Source organism: Zootoca vivipara, chromosome 3, assembly GCF_963506605.1.
Source record: "Zootoca vivipara chromosome 3, rZooViv1.1, whole genome shotgun sequence".
NCBI classification, from domain to species: domain Eukaryota; kingdom Metazoa; phylum Chordata; class Lepidosauria; order Squamata; family Lacertidae; genus Zootoca; species Zootoca vivipara.
Genome location: NC_083278.1, coordinates 119,153,065 through 119,171,255, shown reverse-complemented (window position 1 = coordinate 119,171,255; position 18,191 = coordinate 119,153,065). Strand labels below are relative to the sequence as shown.

At 47.6% G+C, this 18,191-nt stretch overlaps 2 protein-coding genes and 1 non-coding gene across 4 annotated transcripts in view; 2 read left to right on the top strand and 1 right to left on the bottom strand.

Moving 5' to 3' along the window:
* The window catches only part of SELENOI (selenoprotein I), a 67,463-nt gene extending 60,147 nt beyond the window's left edge, over positions 1-7,316 (bottom strand). For both annotated transcript variants that reach the window (XM_035110738.2, XM_035110739.2), the window contains exon 1: positions 7,124-7,316. In XM_035110738.2, coding sequence (XP_034966629.2) covers positions 7,124-7,180 — 57 coding nt within the window. In that variant the 5' untranslated portion in view covers positions 7,181-7,316. The remainder of the gene's footprint in view (positions 1-7,123) is intronic.
* Positions 4,786-4,893, top strand: LOC118083278 (U6 spliceosomal RNA). The gene has a single exon (XR_004692357.1). It is a non-coding gene; the product is annotated as a U6 spliceosomal RNA (small nuclear RNA).
* Positions 7,317-9,266: 1,950 nt separating the features above from the next.
* Positions 9,267-17,971, top strand: PBK (PDZ binding kinase). Its single transcript, XM_060273212.1, has 8 exons — positions 9,267-9,348; positions 10,058-10,129; positions 10,779-10,875; positions 13,078-13,220; positions 14,479-14,648; positions 15,827-15,956; positions 16,833-17,003; positions 17,396-17,971. The coding sequence occupies exons 2-8, from the start codon at positions 10,072-10,074 to the stop codon at positions 17,599-17,601; spliced, it is 975 nt and encodes a 324-aa protein (XP_060129195.1). The 5' UTR covers positions 9,267-9,348; positions 10,058-10,071; the 3' UTR covers positions 17,602-17,971.
* The last annotated feature ends 220 nt before the right edge of the window (positions 17,972-18,191 follow it).

The following is an 18,191-nucleotide window of genomic DNA, read 5'->3' as shown; positions in this document are numbered from 1 at the left end:
TGTTCCTTTTTCCTTGTGTGCTGTGGGTTTTAGATTGTAAGCCGGTGGGTAGGGACTGTCTTGTTTCAATTGGGAGCCTTTGGGGCTGAAGAGCGGGGTGCCAAACGCTCTAAATAAATAAACAAGTCATGTATATTAATTTCAAGGAGTCTACTCTGAGTAGGACAAGCCCGGGCTGCCACTCATGCTGCTGTCAACAGTGGAGTTTGACGGGGCTGTTGCAATTAAAGACCATCAGCTCAGTGTCCCCAGGATAACCTCATATGAGTACAGTATTCAGTTTAAGCTCCAACAGGAAAACCCGGAATCAACTCTTTAATGGAATCTTGCAGCGCTCGAGTCATTTGCAAAGGAGACTGCGCAGACCCACCTGCTTGGGGCAAGGTTCTACCCCCCAGCAGACACAGTGGGGAGCTGGGGGAGGGGAGAGAATCCTGCCCCACTCATTAAACCACAATGCAATTTAGTGGCAAAAAAATCAACACGGAGTACAGCGGTACCTCGGGTTACAAACGCTTCAGGTTACAGACCCCTCTAACCCAGAAATAGCACCTCAGGTTAAGAACTTTGCTTCAGAATGAGAACAGAAATCGTGCTCCGGTGGCGCGGCAGCTGTGGGAGGCCCCATTAGCTAAAGTGGTGCTTCAGGTTAAGAACAGTTTCAGGTTAAGAACGGACCTCCGGAACGAATTAAGTTCTTAACCAGTGGTACCACTGTAACTTGAGCACCAGTGAAAGGGCTGGAATTTCCCCCCCCCCATTACAGTAGTACCTCTGGTTAAGAACTTAATTCGTTCCGGAGGTCCGTTCTTAACCTGAAACTGTTCTTAACCTGAAGCACCACTTTAGCCAGGCTTCCTCAAACTCAGCCCTCCAGATGTTTTGAGACTACAATTCCCATCATCCCTGACCACTGGTCCTGCTAGCTAGGGATCATGGGAGTTGTAGGCCAAAAACATCTGGAGGGCCGAGTTTGAGGAAGCCTGACTTTAGCTAATGGGGCGTCCCGCTGGCGCTGGCGCACCGCCGGAGCACAATTTCTGTTCTCATCCTGAAGCAAAGTTCTTAACCTGAGGTACTATTTCTGGGTTAGCGGAGTCTGTAACCTGAAGCGTTTATAACCCGAGGTACCACTGTACCTCGTTTTACTAAATAAAATGTTCCACTTTTAGAAATGCCTTGTTTTGTGGAATTAATACCGGTACGTTAAATAAATAAATAAATAAAGAGTACAGCAGTCAAGTTGGACAATCTGAAAGTTGTGATTCATTTTTCCAGGTGACCAACCCTTGAAAGCATTCAATATATATCGCACACTAATGTGTTTTATGAATGTGTGTGAACACTTGGGATTGGATGAGGGAAGCATTACGTTACAGATAATCTAGACATGCCAGTTGGATTGTGTCTTATTCAAAATTCCCAGAAGCATGCACATCTCTGCCGACTGAGTTATGGTCTGTTATAATCACTACAGAATAAATGAAGGGTTGTGTTATTGCCCCAACTCTATTCATTATTTTCACTGCCATGATCCTACACTTTGTCGACGGGAAACTCCCCACCAGAGTAGAAATCATATATCAAACAGATGGAAAGCTCTTCAATCTGAGCAGGCTGAAAGCAAAGAGTAAGGTTACCGTAACTTCCGTCATAGAGCTTCAGTATGCTGATGACAACGTAGTGTGCGCACACTCAGAGGATGACCTCCGAACCATCCTAAATATCTTTGCAGAAGCTTACGAAAAGCTTGGCCTATCGCTCAACATCCCCAAAACCAAAGTGCTGCACCAACAAGTACAAAATAACCCCTCTGCAGTGCCACAAATCCAACTCAGTGGTGTAACGTTGGAAAATGTTGATCACTTCTCCTACCTGGGCAGTTACCTTTCCACAAGGGCCAACATTGATGCCGAAATCCAGCATTGCCGGAGCTCTGCAAGTGCGGCTTTCCCCCGATTGAAGTGCAGAGTGTTCGAGGACCGGGATATTTGCAGGGAAACCAAAATGCTTGTTTACAAAGCTATTGTACTACCAACCTTACTATATGCTTGTGAAACATGGACCACTTATAAACGCCATCTCCAACTCCTCAAAAGATTCCATCAATGGTGTCTCTGAAAAATTTTACACATCACTTGGGAAGACTGATGAACTAATATCAGTGTACTGGAAGAAGCAAAGATCACCAGTGTTGAAGCAATGATTCTTCAACATCAACTTCATTAGATTGGACATGTTGTGTGGATGCCTGATGATCGTCTTCCAAAGCAACTACTCTATTCCAAACTTAAAAATGTAAAGCGTAATGCTGGTGGTCAACTAAAGAGGTTTGAAGACTGTCTCAAGGCAAATCTTAAAAAATCTACTGTAGTATAAACACTGACAACTGGGAAACACTGACCTGCAAGCACTCCGATTGGAATACAGCCTTTACCAAAGGTGTCCTGGGCTTTGAAGAAACTCTATCTCAGGACACAAGTGAGAAACGTGCTAAGAGGAAGGCACATTTGGCAAATCCACACCGTGATCAACTCCCGCCATGAAACCAATGTCCCCACTGTGGAAGGACGTGTGGATCCAGAATTGGCCTCCACAGGCACTTACGGACCCATTGTTAAAACCGTGTTTATGGAAGACAATCTTACTCGGCTACAAGTGATCGCCAAAGAAGAAGAAGACAGAATAAATATTCAGATTTTCCAGAAATCAGGTTTTGTTAACAGAATGAATTATTAAATTTGTGTGCATGTGCACCGACTTATCCTTGCGAAAGTACTATTCTGGCTGTCCTAAAATGGGCCACGGCGGGAGCTTTATAAATCTTTCTAGACAGGCTTTTGGGTATACTCCCTGGTAACGAAACCAGTGAAAATGAGGTCAGGAGAGAGGGACAAACAACTGTGTTGTGTGTCTAATGAAAGTTTAATCCGGACAGCCTCCACCTTCAATGGAAATTGCCTACACATTATCTGTTTTTTCTTGGTGACCATCACAGTTATAAGCTCCAATTTCCTGCCTGGAAAAAAAATTGATTTTGTCCTCAGGCAGCTGAAAGTTCCTACCGTAGGTCTTCTGTTATTTGCTTTGTAATTTGCTTTCTTGGAAATCTAAACTGAAGCCCCACACAAACTACAATTAGGTGGTTAGCCTGTTTTGACAGGGAGAAAAGAATTTTAACAGGCTGCAGCACCGTGATTATCCAGAGCCGAGACCTTTAAATCTGCTTCTGATCCAAGTCACTGATTCTGGCTCCTGCATCTAGGAAGGATATTAGAATATAGAAGGTGGGGAAGGTGGAAACAAGGGCAACCAAAATGATCAGAGGACCTTCTCCACATAATATATACACAGCTAAACTATGGAATATGATACTCTTAAGATGTTGCAACCACCATCCACTTTGATGGCTTAAAAAGACATTTAGGGAGCATCATGGAGGCTAAAGCTATCAAAGGCTACTACTCAAAATGGCCATTTATGAGCTCCAGTGTCAGGCCCCCTGAAAGATAACAGAAGAAAACAGGATTCTGGACTAGGTGGGCCTTTGGTGTGATCCTGCGGGGTTCGTCTCACATTCTAAGATCATTATCAATGTGCAGACATGAACTCCTCCTGTTGACAAAGAGGCTGCGTTCCCCCCCCCCCAAAAAAGGCTGCCTCTCAGATAATCAGCTCGTTCCTATACATAACTCTCAAGAGCAATTCAGAAATCTCAAGTGACTCGGCCCCCTCAAGTTAAGCCGGTAATAATCAGGCCACTCCAAATCCACGGCTACTGCAAAAATTGCAAGGCATGCAGGTAACCGTGTCGGCACCACGGAGCAATGTTCAAAACTGGGAAATCTCTGTCTCTTATTGAACCAGCTTCTATAATTAGAGAAAGGAAGTCTTGACCATTTGAGTCTCGCATATGGCAGAAAGGTGCAGATGGAAGCAAAAGGTTTATTCCCAAGGGGGGCAATCTGTACCAGACAAGACAGGGTGCCTTCCTATGCCCAAGGTTCAGCAACTATGACCATGCAAACTGAACGTGATGTGGGTGAGCACTCAGAGGTGGATTTTTAGAGGAATAATTTGTGCGGAAAACCACAGTCCCAACGGACTGCAGAACCATGGTGACCGGCTAGCCGTTCTGACTGCAAAACTCTCCTACTGAAAGGAAAGACTGAGGCATTCTACCCCAAGATTTAAAGAAGTAAACAACAACAACAAGAAGAAAACACTCTCCCCCCCCTCCAAAGCACCAGAAAAATTAAGAACTGTATATAAATGCATTTGCTCAAGGGGACAACAGCAGGATAGAAAAGTGAGGGGCATTGAGCAAACCACTCATACGGTATATAGGGCAGCATGAATTTTAACCTCTGAGGACATTTATCATCATCATCATCACCACAAACATTTATGCTGGCCCTCACCTTGGTGTGCAGGGAGGATGGAAACAGGAAGAACAGTAAGCGGTTGGGGGGGGAGGAGAACGAGAAGGGGGGAGCAGACTGGGGACACAGAGAAGCAGTTGGTTACACGTCCCCCTTGTATTTCTCCAACCCCAATCCCCAAAATATCATCAGGAGAGTAACAGACATTTGTAAGAAAATCTGTTTTGCAAACTGAAATGGTTTCTTCCACTCAAACCACTCATCTACAAGGATGCACAATTGTTGACTAGCCTTGTTCCCGAAAAAGGGGGGAAAAGGGTGACAGCCAGCCTCTGCCTCGGGACAGTTTGTGCCTAAGCAAGCCCCACCCCAATCTCATTTTCCAACAAGAGCTAGGAGGCCTGTGCTCGCTTCGGCAGCACATATACTAAAATTCGAACGATACAGAGAATGATTAGCATGGCCCCTGCGCAAGGATGACACACAAATTCGTCAAGTGTTCCATATTTTTAGTTCAAAACAATAAACGCTTAGCAAAGGGGGGGGGGAAGAGCAGGAGGCCTTCAGCTAGCCTGTGTGGTCCTCTCTTGGGCAATGTGCTCCAGGTGTCTCAGCCACATGGCTGCCAAGCAAGACTCCAGCCTCCCTTTCCCAGGGAAAATGAAGCCACCAATTTGGCTGCCACTCAGCCAAGGAGCCCCAAGATGTTCAGGATGATATTTTTATCCCAAATAGCTCAAGGGGGCATATATGGTTCTCCCCTGACTCATTTAATGATGATCTGAGCCCCCTTCACAGCCTTGGAGCTGCAAAAGTTGGTGGTGATCAGCCCTGGAGTTTCATAGGCATCTCTACCCCGCTCCAAGATTGGGAGGAAAGGCAGCAGTGGTTTGGCCACTCCATTGCTAAGAAAGGCAGTGTGGTGTAGTGGGTAGAGTGCCAGACCATGACCTGGGAAAGCCCACTTGGCCATGATGTATCATAAACACACACTATATCACAGGGTTGCCATGAGGATACTGACAAGCTGGAACGTGTCCAGAAGAGGGCAACCAAAATGGTCAAAGGCCTGGAAGCGATGCCTTATGAGGAACGGCTTAGGGAGCTGGGCATGTTTAGCCTGGAGAAGAGAAGGTTAAGGGGTGATATGATAGCCATGTTCAATATATAAAAGGATGTCATATAGAGGAGGGAGAAAGGTTGTTTTCTGCTGTTCCATAGAAGCGGACACGGAGCAATGGATTCAAACTTCAAGAAAGAAGATTCCACCTCAACATTAGGAAGAACTCCCTGACAGTAAGAGCTGTTCGGCAGTGGAATTTGCTCCCAAGGAGTGTGGTGGAGTCTCCTTCTTTGGAGGTCTTTAAGCAGAGGCTTGACAGGCATATGTCAAGAATGCTTTGATGGTGTTTCCTGCTTGGCAGGGGGTTGGACTGGATGGCCCTTGTGGTCTCTTCCAACTCTATGATTCTATGAGAATAACATTGGGAGACATAGGTACACCACCTTGTGCTCCTTGCGGAAAAGGTGGGCTATCAATAGTGGGTCATAATCACTGTCCCTCTAGCTGAGTATTGTTGACACCGACAGGCAATGTCTTTGCAGGACTTTGGACCATGAGTCTTTTTGAGCCCTACTGGAGAAGATGGGGACTGAAGCCACGACTGCTCTGCCACAAAGTTGTAACTACCAGCCACACCCTGCAATCTGCGCCTTGCCAAAGGAAAGAACATTTGGTATTGCTTGAACTAAGCCGCTGAGATTTTGCAATTTCACCCTCCTCTCCCATTTATTCCCGCGTGGCTCTCTCACCAGATGCAGTCCTGACAGTCAGCACATGTCTGGCAAACTTAAAATAACAGTAGGAGGAGAAGTATGCATGTCGCCCCTTTGGGGAGGTGAAAGGTCCCTCTTAAACTTTGGCACCACAGGGCTAAGAAGGGGAAACCTGAATCCCAAAAGTTGTCCCAGGGGCTCTGTGTGGAGACCCTTGCTCCCTGCAGGAGAGGATTCTCATGTGCGTGCAGCTGCCCCCTTACACTCTCTTCCCACGTGGGAATCCAAACCGGGGAATCATTCATGGGAATCTGCCCTACGATTCTATTTCGTGCATGGCATGGGGTTGGGCTAGATGACCCTTGGGAACGTTCCTTTCCAACTCTACCATCCTATGGCTCTACGCTGATCAAGTGATTGGGGTCAAGGAGCTCAAGGGGGCGCCCATGACCCCCACAACCACCCTGCGAAGTAGGTCGGGCTGCGAGGCCCAAGGCCGCCCCCAGGGAGCTCCGCAGTCCAGCGGAAGGGACCTGAGCCCGGGTCTCGCCCGGGTCCTCGCTGGACCCCCGAACTGCCCCAGGGAACCCCCCAAGCGGCTCGGCCCACATTGCAGCGCAGGCACGCCAGACCCGGCCAACGCGGGGCAGCTGCGCACTCGCGCCCGGCAGGTCTTTCTTCTGCATGGCCGCCCAGCAGGGAGTTCCGCAGACACCCTGCCCGGGCGCGGGGGCCCTTTCCCTCGCCGACCCTTTGAGGCCAAAGGCAGGGGGGCCGGCGAGGGTGGCGGAGGGAGGAGGCCCCGGCGGGAGACGCAGAGGCCCCTCGGCCGCGCCACGAGAGGAAGGGCGGGTCCCGCGCGCAGCAGCAGCAGCAGCGCCTCGGCCGCGCCCGGGAGAGGAGGAAGGGGGTCCCCGAGGGTCATCCAGCCGGTCCCGCGCCCGCCGCCCCCTCAGCGCGCCCACCTTGTACTTGTCGAAGCCGGCCAGCTGCTCGGCGCTCACGTACTCGTAGCCGGACATGGCGGCTGCTGTCGGAGAACGAGAGAGAGACAGAGAGAGAGACGCGCCTGCCCGCCGTAACAGGCGCCGCCGGGCAGCTCCTTCACAGCGCGCACGCCCGGCTTCGGGAATGAGCGACGCGGCCCTCCCTCGCCGGCTTCCGTACCTCGCCCCGCCCCCGCCTTCCCGCTCGCCGCAGGAGATCAGCCCACCCGTGACGTCAGCAAGGCGCTGCCCTCCCTCCCTCCCTCCTTTCCTCGCTCCAGCGGAGCCATCTTGGAAGAGGCAAGGATGACAACCTCCAACGCGCGCCATCGGCCCACCCGTGACGTCAGCGAGGCACCTCCCCGCCGCCTGCATACGCGAGACGGCGGCACGCCCAATGGGTACCGAGCCCTGTCACTCAAGGCCTGGGGTCCAATACGGCTCCTTTAATTCTTCCCGGTCCTTGCCTTCCCTATTGATTGATGGGCGGCTCCCTCCCACCCACTCTGCCTGGAAGCTTCTGATTGGGCGGGACTCGGGAGAAACCTACGGAGGGCTGCAGGCACCGGGTTGGAGGCTGCGGACGGCTGTTCTCTACTTGCGCCCGCCTCCCTGCCTCCGTCTTTCCGCCGCCCGGCCGGCCGGAAGGGGCGCTCTCCCTCCGTTTGTGCCGAGGCTCCGTTCTTCTCTGCCCTCCGCTGCCCTCTTTCCTCTACTGCGGCGCTTCTGGCTGAAATGCGAGGGACTTTTTGCCCCGCATCTCCATGGGCATTCTGCCACCCTTTGGGAACACGCAGGCCTCCCCAGCGTCTCCTGGCCCGAGTCCTGGGTTTTAATGTGTATCTTTTTTCAACCCGACGGCTTAATGGCGCGCTTTGATTCGCGCTGCTTCTACTGTATTGCAATGCTTTAGCACAGGCATGTCCACCAGGTAGATTGTGATCTACTGGTAGATCTTACAAGAAAGAAGATTCCACCTCAACATTAGGAAGAACTTCCTGACAGTAAGAGCTGTTCGGCAGTGGAATTTGCTGCCAAGGAGTGTGGTGGAGTCTCCTTCTTTGGAGGTCTTTAAGCAGAGGCTTGACAGGCATATGTCAAGAATGCTTTGATGGTGTTTCCTGCTTGGCAGGGGGTTGGACTGGATGGCCCGTGTGGTGTCTTCCAACTCTATGATTCTATGATTCTTTGGAAGAAGCAAAAAAAAAAAAAAAAAAAAAAAAAAAAGTAAAACAACAACAACTTTGGCTTTCTATAAAAGCTCCACAACTTTGGCTTCCTACAAAAGCTGAACAACTCTTGCTTCCCAAAACTCAAAAACTTTGGGTAGATCACTGCTAGATTTTTTTTATGACAATGGGTAGATCACTGCCAGTTTTTTTTAATACTGTGTGTAGATCGCAGTCTATTGGGAGTTGGACGTCCCTGCAGTATTTCCCACCCTTGGGTCTCCAGCTGTTTTTGCACTACAACTCCCAACATCCCTAGCTAACAAGACCAGTGGTCAGGGATGATGAGAATTGTACCGTAGTCCCCAAACAGCTGGAGACCCAAGGTTGGGAAACCCGGCTGCTTTAGAGCGATTCGGTTGCGCGTTTCCTTTGGGAGGGAAGATGGGCCGCGAGCCTGATACAGAGGCTGGTCACAGGAAAGGCACATCATCATAGTAATAATTTTTTATACCTTCTAGTTGCAGGCAGGTAGCCGTGTTGGTCTGAAGCATCTGAAGAAGTGTGCATGCAAAAGGAAGCTCATACCAATGACAAACTTAGTGGGTCTCTCAAGGTGCTACTGGAAGGATTTTATTTTATTTTATTGGTTTTTTTATACCTTGTCCCTTCATCTGGCTAGGTTTCCCCAGCCACTCTAGCCGGCTCCCAACAGAATGTTAAAAACACGATAAAACTTCTGTTACAGGAATGTTTATAAAGGTTGGGGTGTTACTTACTCCCCTCCTGCACCCAACCCCCCTTTCATTCATCTTTTCTTTCTTTCTTTCTTTCTTTCTTTCTTTCTTTCTTTCTTTCTTTCTTTCTTTCTTTCTTTCTTTCCTCTCTCTAGCTCCTCCCCTTTGGCCCCGCCCCTCCCCCCCCCGCTTCCTGAGCCTGCCTCGCCGGCCACCGTCGTCCCCTCTCTCGCTCCCGCCAAGATTCAAACGGAGGCAGCTGGGAAGGGGCCAGTCAGTCGGTCTCCGGCTCTTCAAGGTGAGGGGGCGGGGGTCGCAGAGGGAGGGAGCCCCCGCCCAATGACCCTGAGGAGGGGGCGTCCGGCGATCCCCCCCGGCTTTAAATTAAACGCTTGGGGGGAAAAGCGGCCCCAGGACGTCGCCCCTCATTTCCCAAGGAAGAGGGGGTCCAATGGCGGGGAGTCCTTGGATTGCGCAGGACCTTTGGGGGCTCGCAAGCCCTGGCCCCTAACTGCCCCCCCGATCCTCCCAAAACTCCCCCGCAGCTTTTTATTTTGGGGGTTGCAAAGGACCCTGGCTGGGGGGTGGGGCGGTTCGTCTAGGGATTTCCTCCCTCCCCCGTCGAAATTAAAAATCTAGAAGAGGCACTTGAGGGGGAGTTTTTCTTAGGATTGGGGGGGTCATGTGAGGGTGTCGAAGTGGGGTGCAGTGGGTTTGCACGAGCCCCAGTCCTTACAATCCCACACCCCAAATGCTCCCAAAATTCCCCTGCCCCCAAGCCTTTAATTTTTATGATTGAAAGTTGTTTAAAACTGCTTTTAATTTCGCGGTTTTAAGTGCCCTAACCCATCCTGGGAACAGGTAGGTAGCCGTGTTGGTCTGAGTCGAAGCAAAATTAAAAAATCCTGGGAACTTAGGGTTGAAGGGTGGGTAAATATTGGCAATGATAACAACTGTGGGGAGAGCAATTGGGACTATTGTAAGAACTCTTCTTTCTCTCCCAACAGAATAATTCTCAGCCATGGATGCAGAAACTGCTTTCAAGACCCCCAGCAAGCCACCTGGGGGGAAGAGATCAGGTGAGGCTATGCTTTGTCAATGTGTGTTAGGGAGTGTTAGGGGCAAAATTGGGTGCTCATCTTAACTATAAATGTTTCCCTCTAAAATAACAAGATGAGAGAGTTTTCAAAAAATATATATTAAAAGATGATCGAAAAAGCTTCCTTAAGAGCATCAAGTCTTTTTGTCATAAGACAGTCTTTAAAAGAATCTTTAAACATCTTTATAGATGTTTCCCTCTATGCTAGAGATGGGGAATCTGTGGCCCCAAATCTCTGAGCACTGGTCATCTTGGCTTGCATTCATGGGATTTGGCATCCAGCCACATCTTGAGGGCCACACAGCCCCCATCCCAGCTGTAGCTCCCATAAACCTCCCTGGCAGAAGCAGTTGAGATGTTTTTGTTTTGCTGCTGCTGCTGCTCTTCTCCTCCAGGGCAGTGAGTGAATGGCCTCTAAATATTGGGACTAGAAGGATTCAAATGGGGTGTTGCCATACCTTGCTCTGTTTGAAAAACTGTTGTAACAGGAGGGGGTTTGCCATCCTTAACAAGGGGAAGAAAGTATCAGGTGCGTTACTGTTCCGTTGTATATGGAAAACACATGGAGTGGTGATTTTTTTCTTGCATGTCTAATAACAAAAGCAACATCTCTGTTTTTGCAAATACAGGGCAGGGTAGCTCTTCACCCTCAATAACTATTCCAGCCTCTCCCTTCATGCAGAAGCTTGGGTATGGAACTGGAGTCAATGTTTATCTTATGAAAAGGTAAGTTGTCTTAAAGCAGCATTTCTCAACCGCTGTTCCGCGGCACACTAGAGACGCTGGCTGGTGTGCGGCGACGAGAAGGGCGATTTGCATTGTCACGTGCCTGGCGGCCGCCAATATACAACACTGACCCGCCGGAAAGGAAGCCGGCCGTGTCACGACGCGGAGCGAGCGCAGCTCTCAACAGCCACCACCACGGGAGGGTGGTTTTAGACAAACTTAAAGAAGCTGGCTGGATGAGCTCAACCTGAAACTTGCTGAGCAAAGGATTGTGCTGGCAGAGAAATCAGCGGCTTGTGAAGCCTTATTACAGGAGATTGCAACCAACACAGCAATTGGCAAGTGTTTCTTACAGTCATAATTATATAGTCAATATAGGGTGGCACAGAGTTAAATTTTTTAACTTTTTTAATGGTGGTGTGCCTCGTGATTTTTTTCATGGAACAAGTGTGCCTTGGCCCAAAAAAGGTTGAGAAACACTGTCTTAAAGGACGGTGGGGACTTCAAGCAGCAAGACTGAGATTGCTGAGTGGAGTGGATTTATGCTGCTGGGGGCTGGGAAAGAAGATGTATTTATTAAATACGCATCTTGCCCCTTCCTCCCTAAGGAGCCCAGGGCACATTGGTGTTAAAAACTCAAAATAAAACAAGTGCAATTAAAAAAACAAAACAACTACTTCTAGCAACAGATACTCTCACAGGTAGTAATTTAAAAGCTGCCAGGAATATTTGGTTTAGTAAAGCACCTAACTGCCAGATTCAGGGTAGAGAAGGCGGTCTCCCCTGGGTCAATATGCCTCTTGGGGTGAGTTGTCTTTCCCTGTGGCTCAGATGCTGGAAACGCTTGTCTGTTGTGCAGGCTCATTGATATGGTGCCTCCTGGCTGTTCTTAATATGTACTGCAATCTGGATTGGCTGAGGGTCTGAGGCTGACCAGGGTGGATTTGATTTAAATCAAACTGATTTAAATCACGATTTAAATCACTAGTCAGTAAGGCTTGATTTAAATCATAGTTTTCTACATAAAGACTAATTCTTGCTGGTATAACTTTAATATGCAAGTAGATGAAGATTTTTAGAATAACAACTTTTCATATTAGTTTTTTATCCCCAGTTTAATGGGTTATTCATATTTGGACAACTTTACTGATGTACTTAGGAAGGGGGAAAATAATCATTACCTTAATAATAACAATTTAAATAGATTTATTCAACTGAAACAATAACATTACAGCATATGTTATTTGCTTAAACAAACATCCATGTTTGTTAACTAATTTGGCTAAACAAAAACAAAATATATATATTTTAAGAAACTTAGACTGTCAGCCCAGCCTACACATGAAAAGCTTAAATACTGTTCACTCCAAACAATCAGAAAAATATTGTTTCTATTCTATTCTTTGAACTTCTTCAAACTTAGCACTGAAGGGGTTGTTTCTGTATTCATAGGTTTGTAGAACAATAGGATTAAGGTCTTTTTCTCAACTCTGTCCATGTTATAACATTTTTGCTGTGAAGAAGAGGCATGTGATCTCTGTTGAGTCAAATTCAGTTTTGAGAACTGCAAAAGTAAACCAAGCACCTGTGATAATATCTTGTAGGCAGAGAAACTGCCCAATAATCTTATAATCTTACAAAAACCTCTGGAAGAGCATGACATTGTGAATGGATTAATGGAATTTATTTACCAAAAAAATTAAACATATACAACCTTATTCTACATAATTAAAAAAACTAATCTTTATTTCATGATGGAATAACCTTTGGATGGTAATATATTTTCCTCAAAAAGCATTTTATTTAAAAAAATCCAATTTAAATAAAAAAATCGATTTAAATCAAAAAAATCCAATTTAAATAAAAAAATCAATTTTTTTGATTTTTTTTAAAAAAATCATTGATTTTTATCCACCCTGAGGCTGACACATCAAAGGATTTCTGGGCTGATGTGAGGGTGTATTTAGAGACATATTATAGTAAAATTAATTCTGGATTTGTCAGCGTACCTGATCTAGGGTTGGGGTAAGAGAAATATGTGCCGTTTCCTCCTAAACGTCATCATACTATAGCCTCGTGATTAAAACTGATTGAATCTGCTACCTCAGCTATCATCAGAGTAGAAGAAAATGGACGTTCCTGTGGTCCAAGTAATCTGGTTTGGCCAGATCCCCCTCTCTGATTTCCATAGTTTGTTCCCAGGTCCCCCAAAGGTATCTCTTGCTCTCCCTGGGCTGTGAAGAAAATCAATCTCAAATGTGACGCCACACGGAGAGATACGTATCAACAAATGCTGACTGAAGAAGCCAAGGTTCTAAAAACCCTTCAGCACCCAAACATTGTGGGTAAGCTTTGAATGGGGGGGATGGGGGATCCTCATTCAGACCCATTAGCCAGAGGCGGTTTTCCCCAGGCTGATATTCCCGAGGTTCCATTTGCCTATCTGCGGACATGCAGGAGCCTGCAGCCTCAAATGGTCCAGCCATAACTGGCATTAAAGAGTAGGGTCCACTGTTCTGTCCCATGGGAATGTAGCAGTGGGCAGGGTGGGCAGTTGTAGACCAGCTGCGGACTGCCAGGCTATGGCATGTTGAAGAAGCCTGCATTTAAGCACGTGAGGACGGGGCCGGCGCTGTTCCTGCCAATGGGCTGGAGGTGGCTCTTCGAAATTATCCAGGGGTGTCCAAACAGCTTTTGTTCCCTAGCTGTAAATTGTGAATAAGGCACCTGCCTCGACTAGCGGCTAGGAATTGCAAAGCAACCTACGAACTTGCCTGTCTATTGAAGTGATCTTTAAATGCCCTTCCACGTTCTCCGCCATCTGAGTTAAAATGGGTGATGAGCTGAGAGCCTTCTTGATGGCGGTACCCGGTTTATCTCCCTAGGGAGGCACATGTAGTTGCAAAATTTTTATCCTTATTCTCCAAGGTGTACTTTTAATGCCATTACAGTCGTACCTAGGTTCTCGAACGCCTTGGTACTCATACGTTTTGGCTCCTGAATGCCGAAAACCTGGAAGTAAGTGTTCCGGTTTTCAAGCATTCTTTGGAACCCGAACTTGTGCAGGAAGCTCCTGCAGCCAATTGGAAGCCACGCCTTGGTTTTCGAATGTTTTTGGAAGTCAAATGGACTTCCGGAATGGATTACGTTCAAGAACCAAGGTACGACAGTATAATAAATACAGTCATACCTCGGTTTAAGTACGCCTCGGTTTGAGTACTTTCAGTTTAAGTACTCCGCGGACCTGTCTGGAACAGATTAATCCACTTTCCATTACTTTCAATGGGAAAGTTCACTTCAGGTTAAGTACAGACTTCCAGAACCAATTGTGTACTTAAACCGAGGTACCACTGTATGTGTTACCTTTTATCTTGTTTTTGAAACAGTGCTAGAAGCTTTATCAATAAAATAGCAGTGCTGTACTTGAACATGGGGGAAACTGTGTAACAAGGATACAACCTGGTTTCCCCCCGGCTGAATGCCAATCCAGTTCATTGAAGGTTTACATTATTCCAGGTTGGGAATAACTGCAATGTGGGCTGGCATTAGATGGAGATCGCTTTTCTGGCCCGTAAACAAATGTCTGTGCGCTTGTCTTTGAAGGCTATCGTGCGTTTGCTGAAGCTAAAGATGGGAGCATGTGCCTTGCCATGGAATATGGGGGAGAAAAGTCTCTCAATGACCTAATTGAAGATAGGAACACGAAAAAGCTGGGGCCCTTTCCGGCTGCGACCATCCTGAAAGTTGCCCTGCACATGGCAAGGGGCCTGAAGGTAGGTCTGTGGAGGTTTTGGCATGCGATGCTGTAGCGACGGGAGAGTCATTGGTCTCAAGAACGCGAGCTTGGCTAAAATGCTACTCTGGTCATGCCATGGCCCTAGCCACCAGCAGGGCGTAGGACGGGATCCACGACCGCCGGATCCCTTAAGGGGATACCCCTATAAGAGGAGGGTTGGATGATGGCCACAACCAGTCCTCAAACACACCAGACAACTCCATATTCCAATGCCTAACCGCCAAATACCGAAGAAGTTGTGACGAATTGCTACGAGGCAGGCGAAAAAACCAAGAGGCCAGTGCCAATTAGCCAATTGGATAAAAAACTCCTACCAGGACCCTTTGGGCAACCAAAGGCGACCAACCGAAGTCCATAGCAAGGTCAAAGCGAACATCCTAACTAAGGGAAGACCTAAAGGGTGGGTGGGTGGGAGATCCGATGGGGAGCAGCGCGAAAAGGGGCGATCTGGAGGCTGCCGCGTTCTTTTAAAACAGGTAACCCCGCCCACAGGCTGACCCTATTGGCCAGCCACGTCCCTGAACGCGGCAGCATGAATAGGTGGAGCAGGGGGCCAGACACGCCACCCTGCTCAGCGCGTAGAGCGGGTCCCGCCCGCAAATTCCCCCCTCCTGGAAGAGGAGGGATCTTTCAGGACGGTTGAGTAGGGATGACTTGACAGGAATTTGGCAGAGGTGTCCTGAGGAAGTCAGTGGGGGGGTGGGGTTACAGTTAGCTAGGTGAGTTATCTGGCTTGTCACCCACTGTATGTTGGTCACATGCCTTTCTAACATTTCTGTCTCTTGGCAATGCTGGCACCATCGCAAGCCGCTTTAACTCATTGAAATCACTTACTGACGCTATTCGTGCCCTTTGAAGGTGTCACATTGCAGGATTTTAAACTCGGGTGCCTACCAACATCCACATTGCTTAAAGGTGAGGCCTTTCCAAGATGTGTGGTCCAAGGATCCTGAGTGAATTAGGGCAGGATCCCTCAAAGCAGGGGGCCTTGAACTCTCTACCCTTCGCCTTAACGGTGCCTGGCACTTGAGGCGAAAACTTGAGAGGCATTTCCTGAAGAGAGACTTGCGTTAAAGCCCACACCTGTTCTGAAATTATCTTTCAGTTCTTATTCCCCTTGGTAGCAAGGCACTCATCCTCATCTCTGACTTTCAGTATCTACACAACGACAAGAACTTGCTTCACGGTGACATCAAATCTTCCAATGTCGTCATTAAAGGGGACTTTGAGTCAATAAAGATCTGTGACGTGGGTGTTTCACTGACTCTGGATGAGAATATGATGGGTATGTGTGGCGTCTTTTAATGTCCTAATGGCTGCTGTCTCAATGGCCAAGTCCTCTTTGCTGCATCTTCCCTTCTGCTTTCTGCCCCTGGATCTCTGCGTCTGCCTTTGTTCTGCTTTACTCTTGGCAACTGGGAGGTCATGAGGATGGCTCTTGAAATCTTGATTCGGATCTTTATCATCATACATAATAAAAGCTATTTTTAGCCATCTCACCCCTTGCTTTTTCCTGTAAGACCAATTGCCGTTGTCCACAGGTTTACCATACCTATCAGTCAATCACCCATTCCCACCACCCTTCTGAGTAATACCCCTTCCCACCCTCTCTCTCTAGGTATACGGCCTTAGTCCTGTATACCTGAAGGAGCGTCTCCACCCCCATCGTCCAGCCCGGACACTGAGGTCCAGCGCCGAGGGCCTTCTGGCGGTTCCCTCATTGCGAGGTTACAGGGAACCAGGCAGAGGGCCTTCTCGGTAGCGGCACCCGACCTGTGGAATGCCCTCCCATCAGATGTCAAGGAAATAAGCAGCTATCTTAATTTGAAAAGACATCTGAAGGCAGCCCTGTTTAGGGAAGCTTTTAATATTTAATGCTGTATTGTTTTAATATTCAATTGGGAGCCGCCCAGAGTGGCTGGGGAGACTCTGCCAGATGGGCGGGGTATAAATAATAAATTTATTATTATTATTATTTAAGGGCCTGGTGACTTGTTTCAGTGTATCTGAAGAAGTGTGTATGCACACGAAAGCTCATACCAATGACAAACTTAGTTGGTCTCTAAGGTGCTACTGGAAGTATTTTGTTTGTTTGTTTCGACTACGGCAGACCAAAACGGCTACCTACCTGTAACTTGATTTGGATTATGTTTCCATGCAGTGAGTGACCCAGAAGCTCATTATATTGGCACGGAGCCCTGGAAGCCCAAGGAAGCTCTTGAGGGAGATGGCATCATCACCGACAAGGCTGACATCTTTGCATTTGGGCTTACACTCTGGGAAATGATGACCCTCTCGATACCTCATCTTAACCTGGAGGAAGAAGATGAAGGTGAGTTTGTGCTTCCTTTTGGTCCAGCCGAGTGCAGACTTGCTCATGAAACTGGCTTTCTGTTGGACCAAGCTTTCTATGTATGGTCTTGGGGAGCAGGCTCTGGCCTAGGGACTTTTGGACATTATTTTACAGCCCAATATTTGGAAGGTTTAATACAACTTTTACTCAGTTGTACTTATTTAACATTTCCAAGTGATAAGAGAAAGACTTTTGTGTGTGTAAAATTTGCATTTTACAAAGATCCTCAAGTGATTTAATTTTGTGCCTTTCCTAGAGCATGCTCCTTCTATCCCCTTTCTCTCCTCCTTTGATACCAGCATAACAACCGCGAGGGCCTTTATTTCATCTGGTGACTGGCTTGCTCTGGCCTGTTTGTCATGTCTCTCTAGAGTCTTCTTTTGATGAAGATGACTTCGATGAAGACGCCTATTACGCCGCCCTTGGGACTCGGCCACCACTCAACATCGAAGAGTTGGATCCTTCCTATCAAAAAGTCATTGAGCTGTTTTCTCTCTGCACTATGGAGGAGCCGGAAAAGCGCCCTGCAGCTGCACATATTGTGGGTGTTTTGGAGGCGGAAGGATCCATACAATAAGTGCCCTCTTAAACAACCCTGCACTATGGCAGTTAGTTTCCCGCAGTTTTATATTAGAACTGGGGGCTTTTGACAAGGTTTCATATCAAGCTATTTAGACGCTGACTGTAAATATTCCATATTCCACAAAGTTGTGTCTTAAGTGACACACACACACACACACACACACCTGATAAGCTGATGCTTAGCAGCCTTGTAATTAGTTTTTTAGTATTGTAAATATAAAGCAACTTGGTCTTTCAATTCCCTTCCCTGCTCCTCCTCTTGTTCTGGTTGTGTTTGATCTTGACTTGTACTTTTCTCTTATGAGTAAATATCAGAACATTTGTGGCTATTGAAATAAAACCTTTCAAACTTGTCAGTTTGGCACAAAAAGAAAATGCCTCTTTCCTCTGGCTGTTTGCACCAATTCTCCTTCGGTGTGGCCACTGATTTTACGCTGGGTTCTCTTGTCTAATGCAGCGTTTCTCAACCGCTGTTCCGCGGCACACTAGTGTGCCGCGAGACGCTGGCTGGTGTGCCGCGACGTGCGATGACGAGAACGGCGATTTGCATTGTCACATGCCTGGTGGCCGCCAATAATCAGCGCT

Bases quoted from the DNA above. Each gene is read 5' to 3' on its own strand.
- PBK (XM_060273212.1), top strand. From the start codon at position 10,072: ATGGATGCAGAAACTGCTTTCAAGACCCCCAGCAAGCCACCTGGGGGG. The intron at 10,876-13,077 runs GTAAGTTGTCTT...GTTTGTTCCCAG, and splicing joins AATGTTTATCTTATGAAAAG to GTCCCCCAAAGGTATCTCTT. The intron at 14,649-15,826 runs GTAGGTCTGTGG...TCTGACTTTCAG, and splicing joins ACATGGCAAGGGGCCTGAAG to TATCTACACAACGACAAGAA.